Source organism: Callospermophilus lateralis, chromosome 14, assembly GCF_048772815.1.
Source record: "Callospermophilus lateralis isolate mCalLat2 chromosome 14, mCalLat2.hap1, whole genome shotgun sequence".
Classification (NCBI taxonomy): domain Eukaryota; kingdom Metazoa; phylum Chordata; class Mammalia; order Rodentia; family Sciuridae; genus Callospermophilus; species Callospermophilus lateralis.
Window position 1 is genome coordinate 59,458,631 of NC_135318.1, and position 21,948 is coordinate 59,480,578.

At 50.1% G+C, this 21,948-nt stretch overlaps 1 protein-coding gene across 4 annotated transcripts in view; it reads right to left on the reverse strand.

The window, feature by feature from the left end:
* Sfxn5 (sideroflexin 5) overlaps positions 1–21,948 on the reverse strand; it is a 116,137-nt gene that overhangs the window by 40,205 nt on the left and 53,984 nt on the right. For 3 of the 4 annotated variants that reach the window (XR_013088604.2, XM_076833143.2, XM_076833144.2), the window contains exons 7-10: positions 17,025–17,078; positions 15,974–16,030; positions 13,946–14,011; positions 4,067–4,157 (exon numbers count right to left, since the gene is read on the reverse strand). Coding sequence is in view for 3 of the 4 variants with exons in the window: in XM_076833143.2 (XP_076689258.1) it covers positions 4,067–4,157; positions 13,946–14,011; positions 15,974–16,030; positions 17,025–17,078 (268 nt within the window). In the remaining variant the exon portion in view is untranslated. Of the gene's footprint in view, positions 1–3,744; positions 3,953–4,066; positions 4,158–13,945; positions 14,012–15,973; positions 16,031–17,024; positions 17,079–21,948 lie in introns of those variants that run through there. The other variant, XM_076833145.2, reaches the window with a different exon arrangement.

Genomic DNA, 21,948 nt, shown 5'->3' on the forward strand with positions numbered 1-21,948 from the left:
TGTATTTTTCCGAGGTCTCCTCTGTCGACCTTTAATTACACTGTTTGCCCGGCTTCCCAAACCATTAACTCCACCTCACAGCAACCACACGTCAATTAATGGAGGGCCTGCTCCCAGCCCAAGCTCCTGAACACAATTAAGCGTGACAGTCCACAAATAAGAAAGAACTAGAGAATTAATTAAGGTCTAAACAAATTAATTACCAGTCCCCAATCGATTTCGATGCCAACACACATGCTCCTGGGCTCACCGTCTTTCCTAACATCTCCATGTATAAATAGAAACCAAGATTTCCCACATGACTGCCGTTCTAGACCAGGGCCTCAGCATGGCTCTGAAACCACCTTGAGGGAGAGAGGTGGCTGCAGCGAGCATCCCAGGCTTCCCACGTAGTTAGCACGGACACGTGCATCAGCCACATGTGGGCGGACACACGTGCACAGACACACACAGCCCCAGTTGAAAAATTGGGCGACCTGGAGGTGGAATGCTCCCGGCAGGACACTGAGTAGCCCTGGCCACTTCTGGACACGTCCCTGTTTCTCCATGACAGAGGCACAGGGTTATTCACACGGGCTTTAAGTAGCCCTGGGTAGGCCTGGGCTTTGGTCAACTTAGAATATAACTTTCGGTGAGTCTGAATTTACTTATGCTTCTGTAAAATGAGGATGGCTTTAGGGTCCTCCCAGCACAAAATGAAGAACACTGCTGGAGAGGTGGGGAGAGGTGTGCAGTTCCTGGGAGTGTTGGGCTCTGCAAACCCAGAGGAGGCTTCTGGTGACTGTCAGGGAGATCCCAGTGGCAAGGGACTCCGTGGGTAAGAGGAAGGATGGGGAGCAATGGAATCAGGTGCAGGGACCAGGTGTCCTGTGCCCAGGTGTCTCAGGCCTCTCTCTCAATATCATGGAGCAGAGAAAAGATATCTCCCCTCACCTCCCAGGCTTCCGGCTGGGGAGGAGCCTGGAGGAGCAGGACAGAGCAGGGGGAAGATGCAATTGATTCCTGGGAGCCTCCTTGTTCCCAGCCTGCCCAGGAGAGTGGGAGTGGGGTGCGGCTTCTGATCTTGGGCACACAGCTTTTCAGGACCCCCCATTACCCTACACACGCAGGCACACCCCCCCCCAACACAGGGCTTCATTTGATCACTTCCACTCACCTCTCCCAACTTCCAATGTGCACCCACAGCTCATTGAGTGTAGTCCCCTATGGTGCCAGTGGCCCAAAGGGCCCAAAGGATACTTTACGAGATGAAGCACATCGTGAGCAAGCTTGTAAGCAGCCTTCCTGTGGTTCAGCCTGATCCAGCCTCACTTGTCTTAGAAAGTAGGGCCAATCAAGCCCTACCAGCCTGCAGTGTGGCTCAGAGGTGCTTTGTTCTGGGCAGGGGCACCCAGGGAAAGGTAGAGAAGGCCAGGTGCAGAGACTGGATGTTGGATTAAGAGGACCAGGGGGTTTTTCAGCCCTTGGTGGGTGAGGGTGCGGCACTCCATTGCATTCCGCATAGCATGGTGTCAGCCCTGACCGGGGGAGTTGACCAGTGCCTGTTTGCAGATGGGCCTGGGCTGCAGAAGGGCCTGCTTCTCCGGGCAAGCTAGGATTAGCAAGGTTGCAAGCCATGTTGCAGATGACTTGTGCAACTGCCTAGGAGCTCGGAGGATCTCAAGACACCTAACCATGGCTGGATTTGTGTGAGGGCACCGAAGACTTCTTCCCCATGAGAAGCTGGGAGGGGAGTCAGACTGCACCCAGAGGCTCAGACTGAAAGAAGGGCCTCTCCTCTTTAAGGAGTCCCAGAGAGGTCAAGACCATCTCAAGGTTACCCAGCAAGATGGCGGCAGAGAGGTCTGGAAAGGGCCCCTGGCAAAGTTATCTGAAGCTTGGCTCAAGGACAGATTACATCTGTGTGGAGTCTTAGATCCAGTCCAGGGCAGCTGGGAGCTGCTGGTTCTCAGGCTGCTTCTGATCCTTCAACCCCAATGGCCACAAGCACCAGTTGGGCAGCCACGTTTATTCAATTAGGTCCAGTAACAAAGTCAGACCTAAAGAGGTATTCCATTAATGGCCCATGACAGAAATAGCTGAGAGTTCATTAAAAGTGTGGAGTTGCCATAGCAATTATCTGCGTCTGCAGAGGCTCAGCCGGGTGGTTCTGGGAGTTCATTAGCCTCTGGGCCATGGAGGAGGTCGGGCTGCCCAGGAACAATCTCCCACCTTCTCACGGGGGCTTCACAGGTGCCCCCAAACACTTTACTATCAATGAAATCTGGTCTGTGGCCTCATTTGCTTCTCCCAGAGCTCTGGGCTATAGGAGTGGGTAAACAGAAGGGGAAGCAGACCCCTCAGGTGAAGATCAGGGTCAAGGCCACAAGCTTGGGCTCTTCAGACCAAACCTCAGTACCAGGGAGGTCATGAGACCTCAGGCCATGTGCTACATTTGTCCTTGGGCACCAGATGCGGGGAGGGGGACTCTGGTAGTGTTTGGGCACTTGCTTAAATGTCTCCTTTGACAAATAGTCATGCCCTGCTTTTGTCCTGCTCTAGATGTTTATTTCACTTTGAAAAATGTTCCACTTTTGGGGACTTAACAAAGTCAGACCTAAAGAGGTATTCTTTCCTCAAATAAAGTTCAGGTTTCCTAAGAGCCAGGCCAGGATTTGTGGGACTTCCAGGGTTTGGCAGAAGCTTCCAACCTTCTTTTGTGCCAGGAACCTCTCTGACAGTAATGTTAGGCCTACACGCCCGCCCGTCTCAGGGTCATTTTTCCTGCCTGGGATGGTGGCGCATGCCTGTAATCCCAACAACTCAGGAGGCCAGGCAGGAAGATCAAAAGTTCAAGGCCAGCCTGAGCCAAATAGGAAGACCCTGTCTCAAAATAAAAATAGAAAGTGGGGCTGGAATGTAGCGCAATGCTAAAGCACCCCTGAGTTCAATCTCCAGTGCCCCCAAAAAGTAAAAGGTGGAAAAGGAGGTGGAGGAAGAGAGGGAGGAGAGGGGAAAGAAGAAGAAGAAGACAACTGTTTCTGAATGCATAAAATAAAATTCAAAGGATTACAAAGGGATTATATTAAAACAAGTTACTAAAAATTTTTAAATTGTGATTTAGCATTAGACGTGTTCTTTGACTAATGAATTAAAAAAATAAGATCTAGCAGTCTATATATTAAATACAAAGATTTTGAATTACTGTTGTGCATAAACAATGTTTTAAGGTCTCCAAGTGACAACTGTGTCACACAAGTATCCGTGATTTCCACTGGTGACAAAGCCATTGGTCCTGCTCCTTACTGTGGTCTGCTGGGTGCATTCATGATGGAAGAAAATGCTACATTTCAGTTAGCGGTCAGGGTAAGTACAAGTTCACAGGATCCACTGAATCATGTCTACTGAGCATTGGGGGCCTGGGGACCCCAGGATAAGATTTCCCATAAGATCCATGCTTACTGATATAGTGGTACACATCTGTAATCCTGGTTACTCGGGAGACAAGACAATAGGATCTCAAGTTCAAGGTCAGCCTCAGCAGCTCAGCAAGACCCTCTCAAACTGTTATCATTATTATTGTTTAATATATTTCTTCAATTGAAAAATATATGCTGAGAAAGAAAAAAACTATTGAAAAAAAAATTTATTATTATTATTATTGTACTGGGGATTGACCCCAGGGCCTTGTGCATAGTAGGCAAGCAATCTACCACAGAGCTATACCCCCAGACCTCAAATAAAACAAAAGAGTGCTGGGTTGTAGCTCAGTGGTCAAGTGCTTGCCTAGCATGCCTGAGGCCCTGGGTTCAATTCCTACTGCTGCAAAAGAAAAAAGAAAGAAAGAAAGAAATAAAAATAAAAAAGAATTCCTGTGCAACATGTAGAATTTCAGCATGGAGCTGGGCAGGGAAGCCCTGTCATCCTTTCTTCTATCTGCACACATTTCACTCCAGTTCCCCCAGCAGAACCCCTGCAGGCATCAGGAGAGGTGTAGAAGGGCTGTAGGTCCTGCTGGCTGGGAGCCCCATGGTCCCACCCACCCAGGGGCAGCACTCCCCAGATCCGTGCACTATGCAGCTCTTACCTACAGCAGGGAATGGCACAAATCTCTGCACAAGAAGGCGAGTGGCTGGGGTGAACTTGTTGGCTTTCTGAACCAGGACATTAAGGCCCACCTTGGAAAGAATAAAAAACAAAGAACAGAAAAAGTTGCAATGGCTTATGGGAAGAAAGGGCAGAACTGGAGGAAGAGAAGCTCTCCCTCGACCTGTGTGAGACGGTGCAGCCCCTCCAGTCCCCAGCACCCACATTCAGCCCTACGTGTCCGGTTCATGTCTATCAAATGCTACTTGAGTCTTCTGGTCTTTGACCTTACTGGTTCCCATGCCTGAGATGTCCCCCAACCCCCACTGCCACCAACTCAGACCATGCCTGTACTCTTGGTCCCACCTCTGAATTCTACCACCAGTGTCATTCACTAGCAGTAGAACTTTAGGCAGATAAATTAAACTTTCTCTGCCTCAATTTCCTTGTGGTTAAAAGGAATAGAAATTTATACAACATCCCAGGGCTGTTATAAGGGTATAAAGTATCAAGCATGAACTTGGTACATGAGATGCCTTAATAAATGCAGGTATAATAATGATATCACCTCTCCCAGGCAGCCCAAGTCTCCCTGCCCACATCACCAGTACCTCCCTCCTTGGGAATGTCTACCTCTCCTGGGTCTGATTCCCTAGCCTGGGGGTGAGAAACCACACCTTTTCCCTCTTTGTGTGCACAGGGTTTAGGGTTGTACCTGGTGGCGCCCAGTTCATGTTCAGTAAGCTGATGATTAAGGAATAAGCGCATGAACCAACAGGCAAATGGAGAGAGAGCAGGAAGAGCACAGAAAAGGTTGAGAGGGGCTTCTTGGAGAGGAAGGTGGGGAGAGGCTGGCAGAGCAGAACTTTCTAGAGGGGAAAAGCACAGGCATGGAGTGAGAAAAGATGCGAGGCATGTGGCCAGACCAGAAGACAGTGTGTGGAGGCCTCTGCTCCCCCATACGGAGGCCAGAGCCAGCCCATCTTGCTCTCAGATCTGCACACCTGGTGGCTCAGCAGGGCACTCTGCACCAAGTATGGCTCTGGCTTTAGCATTTTGGGTGGCTGGGGAAGATGCAGAGCCTTGGGAAATCCTCAGGGCCACCAGTGCTTGCAGAAGTCAGGGCACAGTGGGGCAGGCACCACCTGGCCTGGGAATGCCAGTCTGCCAAGCCCTGGGCAGCCTAGGGCCCTTGGAGCCAAAGTGCACCCAGCTCACCCAGCCTGGGCTATCGGGTGCCCAGCCTCTATCCTGTCTCATGCTCCTTGTCTTTCCTGCTGGCTTGAGGTAAGGCTGAGAGGGTTACCTTTTTAATTTTAATGGGCTCCACCAAATGTTCCAGGATAGACATGGCTAGAGAAGGTTCCTTCCTCCATCAGGCCATTGCTAATGCCCCATGGGTCCTAGGCTTGTGCTTGGACACAGCAGGGCCAGGCTGGAGCACTGCCAGACCACCCTGGCCCTGCTGTCCCACCACACATGGCCTCACCAAGTTCAGGTCTCCCCCAATAGCCTCTCTACCCTCCAAAAAAGTGCAGATAGGAAAAACATGGAGAAGCCAGAGGACCCAAACAGGCATTAGTGATGAGGAGGAGATGGAGGAGAAAGGTGACTAGGTGACAGCCCATGTGCTACTCATACTCAGCACACGTTCACACATAGTGTCTTAAGGAAAGCCCCACCACAGGCTTTTGGAGAGGCCACATTGCCCCTTTTCACAGATAAGAGGCAGGATCCAAAAGGTTAAATAATTTTGCCAAGGACAGACAGCTATGATGAGACTGGTGAAGCTAGGATGGGCCACCCAGAGTCTAGTTGCAAAGCTTTGCTCTTATCTGCTACGCTATTTACTTTTCAATTGTTCTCCAAGAGTGAAGCTATGATGTCCCATGCCATTTAAAACTGGCTGTTTGCATAGCAAGAGACCCCTGACCAAGGCCAGCTTGGGACTGGGATCCAGATCATTTCCAACACCCCTGCTTCTGCAGCTAGGAGTCAGAAGGCCTGGGTCCAAAGCCCAGCACATTCACTTGGAGAGATAAGGAAGTGTCAGAGACAGGGAGCAGGAGCCATTTGGAAGTGAGCAAGGAAGTCTTGGAATTTTCCAGACCCTTCCCCACAAGGCTGGGCAGGGCTGGAATATAGGAGGGCAAAGAGGAAGAGATTATGGCAAACACTCTGCCTTTTCTGGGGTGCCCTGAAGCTGTCCCCTCTCTGGCTGGTTGTTCTTCCCACTGGCTGGAACTGCCGCAGTCAGAAAAGGTGACCTAGCCCATTTCTCCCACAAGCCCCGGTTCCAGGTGTCTTTGGGCCTTCCCTCCCCTGAGCTGTCAGAAGCTGGTCTTCCCTCTTCTCTGGCTTCCTGTCAACTGCATTGGCCTGACCGTCAAAGCTCAGAGAGACGTGGCTAGAGAAGGTTCCTTCCTCCCCTCCGGCCATCGCTAATGCCCCAAGGGTCCTAGGCTCTAGCTTGGCCACACGAGGAATTCTTGTGCAAATCTGTACCTTGTTTGTTTTCCCCTCTGCCCAAATGGAGCCCCTGTTTGGTTAATTTCTATTTTGTAGCTTATTTGGAGGCTGTTAAAACAGACCCTGGGGGACCCTCAGCAGTGATTGTTCCATATCTCATTATCTTTCCCGAACCTGATTATTAGCTCTGATTTTTCTGATCGCTAGCTGCTGTTCGTGATGAGTTGTGTGCCATTCATGCCAGCTGGTTCCCTTAAACAGGACCCACCATGCCAGGGAAAACGAGCTGGCATTCCGAGCCCCCAGCCACTTGGCTTTTTAATTTTAATGGGCTCTACCAAATGTTCCAGGCCAAAGGGCCCTGAAGAACCAGAACAGACGGGCTCCCAGCCCCCAGATTTGCAGCCCACCCTGGGTTCCTGCCCAGGCTGTTGCTGTCCGAGGTGCTGGAGCAGGAAGGCCTGGACTTGGGGCCAGAGGAGGAGTGAGGGTACGTTTAGCCACTCGCCACCTCTGTATTCACATCCTCCCTGTCCCTGGCCCTTCACTGGTGGGTGGGCAGGGTAACCACACTAAGTCCTACAGAACTCCCAGCTACGCACATGCCCAGGTCTCCTCTTCCCCACTGCACTCGTCCCCAGCCCCTGCCTTGGGTTTTCGTGTGCTGGCCTGCTCTCAGACACATACACATGCCTCCTAAGTCTCACATGTCCACGTGGGGCTTGCTAGTTCTAAAGCTTCACTCCTCATCCTGAGCTATTTGCTTTCCAATTGTCCTTCCCAAGGAGAGATGCTTTGATGTTTGTGCTTTGATGATGTTTGTGCACCACCTAAGACCAGCCATTTGCATAGCAAGAGCAGATTCCCCGGAGATGGGAAAAGGGCACCAAGAGACACCGGTGGGGTGGGACCCCTTGATATACAGCCTTAAGTGTCATGAACTATGTGCCTGGTGGCTGTATCCCTCAATACTGACATCTTTCTAGGCCAAAAGGAGCCTCATTTCTGCCAGGCTGGTAAGGAGACCCTGGGTGGGGCTGGGCCATGGCTGCATCCCCGTCCCACCAGGCTGCATTCTCCTTCCCAGCCCACATGGGCACAGGATGAAGGATGCCTGTCCCCATGGGCCTCAGCATTCCATCTTCATGTCCCCAGGTGGAGGGTATGTAGCTCTGCCTCACCCATACCCTGTCTTCCTGGCCCATGACCAGCTCGGCTCCTCTGCCAGAAGCCTTAGGATCTATCTGGACAGAAGCCTCTCAGGTCCACAACTAGCTCACTGCTGGGAGCCACCTGTGTCGTCACCTAAATATCCTGAATGCACTTCTTCTTTCTCTCTGTTCTCACTTAGCACTTGTCACCTGTCCCTATATGACTGCCCCGGCCTCCCTACCAGGCTCCCCATTTCCTCTGCTGTCCCTCTCTTTGGCTCTCCACAGCATCCGGGGTGGTCTTCTGAAAGTGGACATGGCCTTGCTTAAAGGCCTCCAGCCACCTGGCCATCTCCCTGTTCCTCCCATGAGCCAATCTCCACCCTGACCACTGTCCCTCTGTGCCTCCTCACTTTCAGCCTAAATGTCTGGCCTCCCTTTGGCTCAAGGTGTCCTTGATAGTTTTGCAAAGATCCCCAAACCTTTTCCTTCCTCGTACCTATCACAAGCTCTAAGTACCTATTTGTACACCTTAAAATTTTCTGAATCAAAATAATACATGTGTCTGATTTTTAAAATGGAAGAGCACAGAATTAATTTTTCTGTGGACTCTTTAAAGTTCCATCTCTCCCAACAGAACCTAGGTACCAGGCCACAGGGCTGTGTCTCTCCTGTTCCTCACTGAACTCCCAGTGCATGGTGATATGAGTAGGGGCTTAGTAAATGCTTCTAGAACAAATGAAGTGAATGATATCTGAGGCAGAGGGGGAAAAAAATCGATAAAAGAGACTTGTCTTGGGAGCCACTGCTGTCCCTCTCGGCAAACACTGAGCACTGCTTGATCCCAGCCCCGGCACACTGGGTCTACAAGCCCACTCCAGAATGTCATCTCACCCACCCTGACAGGAAGAGGGGACCAGAGAGGCTGGACCACAAAGGCTTCAGAGAAAAGGGAAGCTTGATTGAGTCCTGAAGGGTGAGTAGGGAGCAGCTTGGCGGGAAAAGAGGGGGACTCTGCAGAGGTTCAGAGGCATGGAATGCTAGGTTGTCTACAGGGCACTTGGAGGAGTCTGTAGCTGGCTCTGTGACTCTATCAATTCTGCCAAGAGGCCCTGAAGAACACTGGAGGGGAAGGCATGCCTGGCAGGAAGGATGGCATAAGGTCAGAATTTAGGCCCACCCTTGGGTGGTGGGTAATAATAGATCCTAATGGTGGTGGATTTATGTGGGTCCTGCAGGGCAAGGGTTGGGGCCCTGCAAGCAACCACTGAAGTACCAAAAAATGCCACCAGAGGGCATGCTTTGTAGAATAAACTCAAGTGGACCAATGACCTTCCATGGAGGTCAATTGTCCTCCAACCCCAACTAGCTTGTGGCTCAGCAGTGGGCTCAACTGCAAAGTGACCGAGGTGGCTGGGACAGAGTTCTGCACAGGTTAAAGTGCCAGTAAGTGCATCTGTGGCTGAGCGGCTTGTTTGCTAGCAACAATGACCAACCCTGACCACTGAACTGTCCACAGGGACCAGTGTGCCACCTAGGGAGAAACCAATTACATCAGACCCTTTCATGTAGGAGGGGACAGCAACATGTCCTCCCCAGAATAGATGCGGGGCTGCTTTTCATGTCTGACTTGCCACTGCCAGCATCACCATCTGCAGGCTTCCAGAACACTTCAGATTCTGCTACAGGGTCCATGCAATAGTCCCTCAACCAAGAAGCTGCTCATAACAGAAGAAGCAAGATGATAACCTGGTCTAGGATGCAAGGTATAGCCCTCCCACCTCCCTCAGCCCCAAGAAGAAGAGAAGGGTCTGGAGTCACCCTCTACTACAGAGTCAGCCAGATCCTGTATTGTAGAAAGGCAGGGAATGTTCCAGACTAAGAGCAAACACATGCAGCTGAATCAACTTTGGACAGAAAACCCAGGAATCAAGTATGAAGATGGGCAGAAGACACAAAGAGTCTCTCAAAAAATTTCCTCTGGTCCCCACTGCTCCCAGGGGGACCTGAGGAGGTACCTGCTACCCAGAGCCTGGTTATAGTTCCCCCAATCTGGAAGCTAAAACAGTGCTTGGCTTTTCTCACCTTCTCATATCATAGCAATGGCAGGAAGAAAAAGAGGTCTCTGTGTCAGCAGAAGAGTATGTGGGGAAGCCAGGGTAGGCTCTGCTGCTGATACCACCCTGTGCCTCCGTTTCCTCATCTGTACAGTGGGGATGAATAATGATACAGTGCCTGGCACAGTGTTAGCACTCCTAAGTGTCAGCTATTGTGATTATTATTATGATCATGACCATCAAGGGGACCTGGAGTTGCCAGTAAGCAACTGGGAGATATAGGGGTTCATGGGGATCCCTATACTCCAGTGTCTGGTAATTCAGGGAAATAGCCACCACATCCTATGCAGAAAGGACACCCCAGGGCCCAGAGCCTTCAGGCATGGAGGTTAGCAATTCTTCAGCAGGGAAAGGGTTTTGCCAGCAAGACCTAGCTGAAAGACAAGGTTTCAAGGAGTGACCAGGAAGCATCTCTCATCATCTGGCTCTACTGATAAGCCCTTGACCAGTCATGAGGGACCTCAGCCCTGAGCCTTCCTCCCCTGTTCCACGTCCATCCTCCCCCAGGACCCTGCGTCCATGAGTGGTCTGTGTGGTCTCCTCACGACTTCTCCTCCAGCCCACTTCTGCCTGAGTCCTGCAATGCCCAGGTCCCTGAGCGCAGGCCAGGATTCCAGGTGTGGTCCTCCTACTTCCTGAGCCAGGCACTCACAGCACTTCTGGCCCTGGCCGCCGCCATGGCTTACCACCCCATACCTTCTCACATGGCTCTGAATGTGGCAGCTACTTGTTTTCGGATAGTGTTCCTTCTCCTGCCTGCTTCTGCATGTGCTCTGCCCTCTCTGCGACACCCAGCCCTGCCTTCCCTTGGCTTTCTCAGTCTATCCTGAGTGAGCCTCATGACTGAATTAGGCGCCCCTCCCTGGTCCCCTGCACCCCAGAGGCCAGCTTCACCATGATTCTGACTATGTCAGGGTGCGCTCAAGTGTCCCCTCTGGGCATCCTGAAGGCCCCAGCTGCAGCCCAGTCTCTGTAATATTTCCAGCACAGAATAGGCCCTTGAAGGGAGTCAGTGAGTGGGTCCCACCTCCTCTCCTGCCCTTGAGGACAGCAAGGGCCACCCCATAATCATTCCGCACAAACTCCCAATGAAAACACAATGAGGACTGAGAGGCTTCCTTTGTTAAAAGACGGCAAACTGTTAGATTTCAAAAATAACTTAAGACGGAATTTCTTTTTTATTCTCAAGCAAGAAGCCAGACACTGCCAAATCTATTTAGGAGGTTCACTGCAGGCTCCTAACCCTGGTGGTCCTGGAACCAGCATGAGACTTCATTTGGGGGGCATGAAAACTGGGGATCCCTGATCCAAGGGGGATTGCTGGCCAAGCCTAGGGGTTCTTCTGAGAATGGGTCAGGGTCCATAGAGGAGGCTGGCCTCCACCTTAGCTCACCTTCGTCCCTGGGACCTGCTCTCAGCCTGTCAGCCCCCATCCAGGCGCCTGCATGTGGGGACTCGTTTTAATTAATGCCAGAGTGGGGCCAACCACTGGGGCCGTGACACTTGTTTGCAGGTCATCTCCCCCTAACAGGCTCACCCTGGGAGGGGATTTGTCACTAATTGAAGCAGAGATCGGTTAATGAGGCCGTGGGGCCTGGGGTTCCAGAGAACAAGGGAAAGGAAAATAAAATAAAGCCTCTTTCTTGGGAGGTTTTGTGATTTACACACACAAAAGAAAAGCAAGCAGGCTGCAGATTTTCCAAGTCAGAAACTCGGCTCCATCTGCCGAAGTTAGCCCCTCACTGTGTGAAGACATCAGGCGGAGGGACGCCACCACCGCCAAAGCTCACGGATGGGAGAGGACAGGGACCTCCCGAGGCCAGCAATCAATCAGAGGCCTAATTAATAGGTATTTATGGAGCAGGGCTCTCTGCTCCCCTTGGGGGGTTGGAGACACCGTGCCTGTCCCTGGTTAACTTGTAATCCTGCTGGGGGACAAGACTCAGGCTGTGGAACAATGAGAGGACAGGGACCTGGGGCGTAATTGAGAGTGTGAGAAGGAGAAGTTTCTAGGAGCTGGGCTGGGGGGACGGTGGTTCAGGCTGGACAAGGAAGCCTTCTCCAGGGGGCTCTAGAGCTAGGCAGAGAAGAAGAGGGAGGGGGTGTCCCCCAGAGCAGTGTGAGGCCCTCATACCCCACCAGGTAGTCCCCAGTTTCAGGGTCTAGAGGCCCCCAGTCCCTTGTACCTCTGCTGGGCCCAGTCTTTAAAACACCCACCAATCTGGGCTGGGTTTGGTCCTGGGAAGTGGGTGGGTTGGAATGACTGGTGGTCCTTTGGTGGGACAATGGGGATTAGGGACACAGAGCTCTCAGAAGAAGGTAAATTCCTATTTCTGAGCTCCAGGCCTGCAGGGGAAGGAAGTCCCACCAGGACAATGATCCCCAAGGCTCAAGCCCTTCCCCTCAGGGCAACTCAATGTCCTTCCCTGAGACCTCCTCCTTGCCCCCCACCTGTACATCTCCTAGAAGACAAGGGGGTTTTCAAGTGCTAAGCTAGGCAGGCCATCAGCTCCTTTCACCCTAAGGAGCCAAGAAGTGACAAAGGGAAGAACGAGGCCTTTCCCTATCTTGGGACAGCCCCTGGCCTCAGCCCAGCAAGCCCCAGAATCAAGAACCTCCACTCTGACACCTAGATGAAATCCCATGCCGGGTGGCAGGTCCACCGGCAAGCGTTGGCCTTCTCCTGGAGAGCCATCTAAATATGTTGGGCAACATGTGGCTTCTCGCTGGCAGTAAGACATAAAGACTTAGGGAAGGAGAGAGATCCTGGGCATGAGATGGGATGCCCCACTTAACAGCCATTTGGAGATGAGCTGGTTTACGTGGGAGTAAAACAAATGAGGCCATTTCAGGACAGCCCCAGATCTCTACTTCAGAAGCACAGTGAAAGTATGGTGTCGGATACAAAGGGTCATTCCAGAGTCGTGAACACCGATGATGTTTATTTAAGGATCCAGGGAAGATAAGGAAAGGGAGGTTTTACTGAAAAATTATTGTATTCGAATTCTTCCATTATATGTGGATTTGCCTTTATTAGCATTTTCTAATTATTTTTTCTTTCCAGTTACATGCATTTATTATGAAATGAATGTAATGACAAAGTTGTGAAGGGACACTTTACCCTCTGGAGTTAGCTATAGGAGGCCACCCCAATGGGATTAGGAGAGTACCAGATAGTGGCACAGGGGTGGTGTCAAGGGTGGGACAAAGGTGGACAAGGTCCTGGGAGCCTTGTCTAAGGTCCTGAGCCTCCACTCTGGCTTGGTCCAGGCCCTTTGCCGTGTTTCCTCCCCCTCTGTCCTCCTCCGGGAACAGGGACCCATCATCCATTGACACAAATCTACAAACTTCATAATAAGTAGCTGCTCTATTCTTAAAATCCTGTGAAGATTCAAAGTGAGCCCGACGAAGAGGCGCATGCCTATAATTCCAGTGGCTCGGGAGGCTGAGGCAGGAGGATCACAAGTTCAAAGGCAGCCTCAGCAAAAGTGAGGCACTAAGCAACTCAGTGAGACCCTGTCTCTAAATAAAATACAAAATAGGGCTGGGGACATGGCTCAGTGGCTGAGTGCCCTGAGTTCAATCCCCCCCCCCAAAAAAAAATTCAAAGTGAGCCTAATGCCATTGTCTTGAGGCCTTCAGGAGAAGCTAGACATGTGACCTCACAACCAAGGCAACAGAGAGGGAATGACAGTACCCCAGGAGCTCAAGTAAAGAGCAGAGAGGAGCTGGCTGATGGGCCAGTCTTGCATGGGCAGTGTGAAGACCAGCTGCTCCAGGAAGAGTGTGGTATGGGCTCCTCTAAGGACAGACGTCCTGCCCTCACCATCCATGTGATCCCCCTCCCCTCCCCTCCCCTCCCTTCCCTTCCCGGCTCCTGCCCTCCCCTCCCCTCTTCTCTCCTCCCCTCCCCTGGCAGCTCCTCCCCTCTCCTTCCCTCCCCTCCCCTCTCCTCTCCCCTCCAAACCATGGAGTACTAGCATGCACGCTCTCACTATGGGACACTTCTCTGCCTAGAGAGCCTCCCTCACTGCTCCCCTCCCAGACCCTGACCCCACACCCTGGCCTACCCTGGCCCTCAGACAAGGTCCACCCACTCAAGGAAGCAGCAGAACTAAAGGGCAGGGGCAGGGCATTACTCACAGCAATGGAGACAGCGCTGATGACAGCTCCCAGGTAGCCCTGGATGAACTTGGATGCCGGTGAGGGCTGGAAGACAAAGGTAGAATTGCAAGCCCACTGTATGCCCAAAGCTCCATGCTCCACCCTTGCCAAACAGCCCCAGTCAGCAAGAAGCAAGCCAGTCCACCAGCCTGAAGGTCTGGCAAGGAGGAAGAGGTCCCCCAGGGGAAGCCACAGGAACCCTGGACTCTCTCAACTTGGCTCCAAATGTTGGAATACAAGGAAGCAATATCCAGGAAAGTGCTGAAAGGCCTGTTTCACTCCTGCCTTCTTCTACAAAGATTCCAGGCAGACATTGCTGGCTAGAGGTGCAGGACAGCAAGGGCCAAAACGAGTCATTTATGGTGGGGTGAACAGTCTCCAGGTGAGGAAAGCTAAGTGTCAAGAGGGATGCCTAGAGCACTGTCCATCATCCACGGCCATCCACTGTAGTCTAGCCAGCTCACCAGGGAGAAACTGGACTTCATGTTCACACAGGACGGTTCCCAATACATCCATTAAAAAACAGAGCCCAGCTAGATGAAGTGGCACATGCCTGTAATCCCAGTATCTTGGGAGGCTGAGGCAGAAGGATCACGAGTTCAAAGCCAGACTCAGTAAAGATGAGGCACTAAGCAACTCGGTGAGACCCCGTGTCTAAATAAAATACAAAATAGGGCTGGGGATGAGGCTCGGTGGTTGAGTGCCCCTGAGTTCGATACCTGGTACCAAAAAAAAAAAAAAAAAAAAACAAACAGAACCCAAGTTCCAACATAGAAAATTAAGAAAAAGCTAGGGGCTGGTCATGTCCTGCTACAATTGCTGTTGTGGAAGATGCTTGGTTTAAGGCAAACAGAAGCCATCCAAAGGGCGATGTGCATGGTGAAGCCTGTAAGAGACTGGATTTGAGGTTTAGATATGCGGGAGGTAGCTTCCTGAGTCTCAGGATCCCACCCCCACCCCAGGTTCCTACTGCCCAGGACAACTCCTAACTCCTATACCCAACTCTCCTCCAAGGTTAAAAAATGCCAAGACCCTCCCCTATCCAAACTGACAGTGCTCCCCCCGCCCACCGAGGACCTAGATTCTTCCTCTCCTCCCTTTGCCTTTGGATTGAAATGGTGAATTGACAGAAGGGTGGCGGCCTTGCCAGAAAAGCAAGACTCAGCAGCCCTCTGGGACACTAGGAGGGTGACTGGGCCTCCACATGGGCTTGTTGAAGGAGTGCAGGGGACTTTGGAGAGGAGGTACCAGTGTTCTTAAACCCCCACCCTCAAGAGCAGTCCCTTGATTTTTGTGGCCAACAGTCTGGGGACCAGGGTCACTGAGGCAATTTCCAGGGAAGCTTGGAGGAAGCCATAGGGGAATTTGGTCCCCAAGGGGCTGATGCCAATCAGGATCCAGTATCTGAGCAAGAGATGCACAAGAGCATGGCCTGAGGCTGGGGCTCAGCGGTAGAACACTTGCCTGGCACAGGTGAGGCATGGGTTCGAGCCCCAGCACCACACATAAATAAATAAAGTATTGTGTCCATCTACAACTAAAAATATTTTAAAAAGAAAGAGAGAGATGTGCAAGAGGAATTCTGAAGCCAGCAGAATTGATCCCTTGCATAAAGGAATGAAATTGATCAAATCATGTTATGTGGGTGTACAAATATGTCACAATGGATCCCGCTATTATGTATAATCATGATGTATCAATAAAAAATTTTAAAAAGAAAAAAATAATCTATTCCTTGTTCATTCCCCATCCTACTCCCCTTTCACAGGCTACCTTCCTTCATGCACAGTCCCCCCTGCCCCCCCGCAGGCCCTGCCTGGAGACTCCCATGGGCCCTGTATAAGCAAGGTCTGAGTGCACCACCCCTGCTTGCAGAGCTGGCAGCTTAAATAGGATGCCTCCAGGAAGACAATGCTTTATACCAATGATGGCAGCATGTGACACTGTAGGGAGGACCACTGGGTCACCCCAGCTGAACCCACCACTGAACTGAGGGCAGTGACTCACCTTGGTAGCATTGCGGTTTGCATAGTTGACACAGGCGTTGTGGCTCTGGTTCAGCCACTGAAAGGCAACAGGGAAAGAAGTCAGGGAAGGCATTGTCATCTTCCTGGAAGCCAGGCCTAGGCCTCTGGAGGCCACACCTCCCCAGAAAGACACAGGTATCTCCCTCAGTCCCCCTGGTTAGTATAACACATTGTCCTGGTTTGCCTGGAGCTGTACTGGTTCTAGTATCAAAGTCCTGGGTCTCAGAAAACCCCTCCATTTCTGGAAAATCAGGATGCGGTCTTGTCCACCCCAGTACAGAGACGTCCCCTCTCCTAAAATTCTGGCATTCACTCCCCCAAAGGGCCCCACTGCCTTTGCCATATTATCCTTATTATAATATTTGCTGGACAGAAGGTGGAATGATTGACAGCTTGCACCTTTCAAAAATCTCCTAGCCCAGTGCTCTGTACCAGCTCCAGCACCCAGGTCAGAGGTCCCCAGCAGTTTTTTTCAGGGAAGATTCTCTGACATTTCCTCTCAGGAGTCAGACAGCTTTTCCATCCTGGGAAGGTTTTCCCCTGCCCAGACACACACACAGACATCCTCAGCTGTTCTCCAGGAACTGCAACACACTGTCTCCAAGGGCAGAGACCAGGCTTTGCGATGCACTTCACCTCCTCAGGGTGGCGCAACCTTGCCCTACAGATCTGGTGGAGATGGATGTCAAAATGAGGCTGTAGGCCTCAGATCACTGACCATGGGACGAGCAGCCAAGGAGTAGCCACCCACAAACCATTGTGGTCCAGGTACAGGCCCCCAGCCCCCTCTTCACCTCTGTTCAAAGGCTAGAGTGACACATAATGGTCAGAGTGCTACTGACTTCTGACAGGGGGCCTGCTCAGCTGGGCTAAAGTCTCAGGTTTTCCTCCAGTGGTTTCTGGGCTGGGGGAGTGGAATTGGCTGACTCTAACCCAGGGGCTTAGAATAGGAGAGCCCAGAGAAGGGAATTCCTGACTAGTGCTTGCCTGGGCCCTTCCTTCAGGAGCGTGCTGTTTGTAGAACCTCTTACCTGCCAGAAGACAGTGGATGCCAGTGTTTGGTTGGGTAAGAGAAGACCCACCACCTGTGAGGAAGAGAGAGGAAAGGCTGAAGAAGGCAAAAGAAACCCCTCACTTCTTTTGCAAAAAACAAAAAACAAAACTATACAGCCAAGGGCAGAGGCGCATGCCTGTAATCCCGGCCACTTGGGAGGCTGAGGTAGTAGCAGGACTGCAAGTTCAAAGCCAGCCTAGGTAACTTTGTGAGACTGTCTCAAAATAAAAAATAAAAAGGGCTGGTGAGCTGAGCATGGTGGCGCTTGCCTATAGTCCCAGCGGATCAGGAGGCTGAGGCAGGAGGATCATGAATTCAAAGCCAGCCTCACAAAAGCAAGGTGCTAAGCAACTCAGTGAGACCCTATCTCTAAATAAAATACAAAATAGGGCTGGGGATGTGGCTCAGGGGTCGATTGTCCCTGAATTCAGTCCCCCCAAAAAAGGACTGGTGATGTAGCTCATCTGTAGAGCACCCCTGGGCTCAACCCTCAGGAAGACACATGCACATACACACACAAAAAAAAGAAAGAAAGAAAGAAAGAAAAGAACTACACAGCCACAAACAAGAGTGAGCTACACCTGTACAAACTGATGTGGTTTGATGTGTTCATATAAACAAATGCCCATAGAGGGATGGTAAAAGATGAAAAAAATCAAGTAGCAGAATTATGTTATAGCATAATCCAAGTTATGTAAAGAAAACCTTCTCAGTTATAAACACATACACACAAATATCCCCAAGCATGAAAAAATTATAGCACAGCATAACCATTAATTGTGGGTTTCTCTAGAAGTCTGGTTACAGGCTACTTAATTAATTTACTTATTTATTAGTACTGGGATTGAATCCAGGGCTTTGCACATGCTAGACAAAGGTTCCACCACTGAGCTACCCCCCCAGCCCTTTTATTACTTTATTAATTTATTAAAAAAATTTTTTTTGCAGTATTGGGGATTGAACCCAGGAATGCTTTACCGTTGAGCTATATGACCAGTCCTTTTTTTATCTTTTATTTTGAGACAGGCTCTTGCTAAGTTGCTGAGGGCTGACCTTGAACTTGCGATTCTCCTGCTTCAGCCTCCCAAGTGGCTGAGATTACAGGTGTGCACCACCACCACAGTGTTCAGCTTTGTGTTCTTTTTAACAATGGAGGTGCATTATTAATGAAGGGATGGAGGCCAATAAAAACAAGCAAACAAAAGGAACATATTCACAGACACTCAGGTAAACTGAACTCCTTCATGCCCTAATCACCCCATAAAATTTTTATGATAATTAAATAAGAATCATTTCAAAAGCCTCAAGTGATTTATAAATAGAATTTTTTTTGGGGGGGGAGTACTGGGGATTGAACTCACAGATGTTTTACCAGTGAGCTATATCCCCAGCCTTTTCTTTTAAAAAAAAAATTTTTTTTTTTTTGAGATAGGATCTTGCTAAGTTGCCCAACTTGCAATCTCCCTACCTCAGCCTCCCAAGTCACTGGAGTTACAGACATGTGTCACCACACTGGGCTTATAAGTGGAATTTGAGGGAATTTTTTTTTTTTTTATCTCTGAATCTCCATGAACCAAAAACTTATACTATGTTTAACCTACTGACTCTTAGATATCTAACAAATGGTTGTTGAGTGAATGAATGATGGAATGAATGAATGAATAACACATACACAAGGCCAAGCATGTTTACCAGGTTTACAGGTGTGGATCCATTATACCTAAGCCCAGATAGCAGCTCAGACCTAGACTCACTGGCTGCTTCTTTTGATTTATGTCAAGATTAATTGTCTGATTTGACATTGGCCATGCCTTGGACTTCAGGATCCATATGTAATCCTCAATATTACCTTTTGAGTGTTTGTGTGCAAAATAACATTTACCAAGTATTGCTGCATATGGGAGAAATATGCACAACCATCCACATATTGACTTATTTATTATTCCTGTAGATAAAATGGCTCTTTGGCAAGAATTTCTGTAAGGAACAAGTATAAACATTCAATACTATGCAGTAAATCAAATTCTAGACATCCTCAGCAGCATTAGTAAATCATGTTTTAAACATTAAAATGTTTTAAAACAGCGAACACACACACACACATTTATATTTATTGGCCCATATCAGTTTGAATAAAATTATATAATATAAAGCCATTACATAGCTCCAATGAGGAGTTATGAGATTTTTCTCCCAGAATAAGACCTGTATTTGAATCTCCATTTCAGAGGCAACTTAGGAACCTGGACTGAAAGTCAGGGGACCTTAAGTTCCAGGCTCAGGTCCATCCCTGGGGTCTCTAATAGATGACAGATGACAGTTCCCTTTGGGGTTTGAGTTTCTACCTATAAAGTCAGGATAAAGGGTCTACCTCCATTTAAAATTCTACCCTCATGTTCCAAGTGGTAGGTATGATGTCCACAAAGATAGCTCTAATGTTTGGGATGGGATCCTGTAGGCTGAGGAGTCTCCCAGGGGGACCCAGGCCTCCTCCTGGCCAGGTCTCAGTAGGAAGCCAGAACACAGAAAGGGAACGGAGCCTGGCGGGGGTGGAGACGAGTGTGCATATAGATGTACACACGTACATGTCTAACTGCCTCCAAAGGCCTGGGGAAATTCACACTGCCCACAGTTTAGAGCACAGCTTATTATTTATTCCCCTTCAATCTGCAGTCTATACAACATGATGTGTTATGGACGACATGCTCTTCTTCCCTGGAGTTCCTCACTGCACCCCTGACCTGTGCTGAGGCCACGGGGAACGTCAAGATTCAGTCTCATGGAACACACTGCACTTACCCAACAATGATCCAGAACACCCCTAGTTACATCACAAGGACCCCTTTATGAATTACCCTGAGAGAAATTCTGTTCTTAAGAGTCAGAAATTATACTTCTGAGCAATTGGTTTGCATGCATCTTGCTGACCCTGGCCATCTTACTGCATCTCTCTTTGTACTGATGGTCAAGAATTTGAGGGTCTCTGTGACCACATCTGCCAAGGGTAAACTCACGCTGCAAGTTCTGAGCCCAGAGGTCATCCCTGGCTTCCTCTTATCTTCCCCTCCCTAACTTTCCTTGTATCTTTTTCATCTTGTTTAATCACATGGCATGCATATTTAAAAGTGATAGAAAGTCTTGTCCAGAACAACCCAGAGCCCCAAACTAAATTAGTACATAGGCTATATAACACACAGGCAGGCAGACACACACACACGTTGACAAATGAGCATTCTACCTTGTTGAACAGCCCCCACTCCTGTCCTAACAGGGCGTGGTGGCTTTGCTGGCAGATCTGTTAAATCTCCTCATGCTGTCTTAGAGATGGATTAATTTTTGTCGAGCATTTCCCTGGATGCCACTTACCATAATCCTCATAGTAACTCTGGGGAGCAACCCAAATAGATTATCTCCCATATTTTGCAAATGGGAAAACTGAGGCTTGGAGAAATTCAGTGATCTGCCCAAGACTTTACAGCAAACCAGAGAAAGAGTCGGATCTCTGGAACTGTGGTTTGACCACCATGACTCTCTAGTTTTAGGGTGCTCCTTCTCCAGCTTATCCCCCAGAGCACAAAGGGAGAAGGGATTCAGTCACCTCTCCAGCCCATCTACAAAGGACTGTCTCTGTGTCACGTTCCAGGCTGCTCCCAGTGGGGAAAGCTGGGGCAGAGAAATAGATGGTCCCTGATCGCCACAAACACAGGGACCAAACATAGCAGTGTACAAGAATGGCCTTTGTAGCATCTAGGCAGGAAAATGGCAGCATGGTTGGAAGTATGTGGGGTGTGCACAAAGCTAATGCCCACACGGGAGTTTGGGTCCGTGTGTCCTGGCTATGTGATCAAGGAAGAGGTAGAACTGAGATGAGGTATGAGTGAATGGGTGTGTGTGTGTGTGTGTGTGTGAGAGAGAGAGAGAGAGAGAGAGAGAGAGAGGATCAGGTACAGCCCAGTGACTGGTCTGAGAAGGAGGGTAATCAGCAGGAGGCAGCTGGAAAAGATAAGGCAGAGAACACCAAACCATGTTGGCCAAATGGACTCTGGGAGCCATTTGAAGCCAAGGCAGGGGAGCAGGGTTCCTGCCCTCCGGGTCCTTACACCAGGCAGGGGGACCAGCAGTGTTCAACGCCAGCTCCATTCCCTATTAGGCAAAACGCAGCACCATCTGCACAATCCCAGGAGCAAGAGCAGATATTTTATAACTTCCTTTTTTCTTTTTAAGTCTACATTAAAAATAAATGTTCCCTTCAGCTCTCAGATGTATATCTCTGGTGCAACCTGCCCACATTCCCTCCCGCTGCCCTTTCCAGAACATGGCAGGGGAAAGGAAGAAAGAGATGGATAGAGAGAGGGAGCCAGTCCACCCGGCTCCAATGCCAGTGGATCGCACCTCTTCCAAGAGGGAAACGCTGCAGGCGTGGCCGCGCAGACGGTGGAGAGAGCCCAGAATGCGCCGGTACCAAGGAAAGTGGAAGGAGAGCGAAACAGGAGCCAGCAGCTAGGATTGCTACCCAGCCTCCACCCTATCTTGCTGCAGGACCTTGGCCAAATCGCACATCCTATCTTTGCTCCCATTTATAGTTCATACCATGGCTGGAGTCCCCTCTGCCGCTCCAGTCCCCTGGCGACTGTCTTCTCTGCACATCTGTCTGTATTCTTGCTGTCCCCTTCCCCTCGGGTGCATCCACAGCTGAGGACCCTAGTAATTAACCTTCAGCTTCTGATCATCTGATGCTAATGCTAATACCGACCACATGTAGGTGACTTGAGCTCTCTTTGTGCCTCTGTTTCTTCATCTGTTAAATGTGGGGCAACCCTGGCACCTCTCTGGGTGGTCAGGAGAGGAAGGACAGCATGGGAAGAATGTGGCTCAGGGTCTGGAGCACAGCTCCTGCTCCT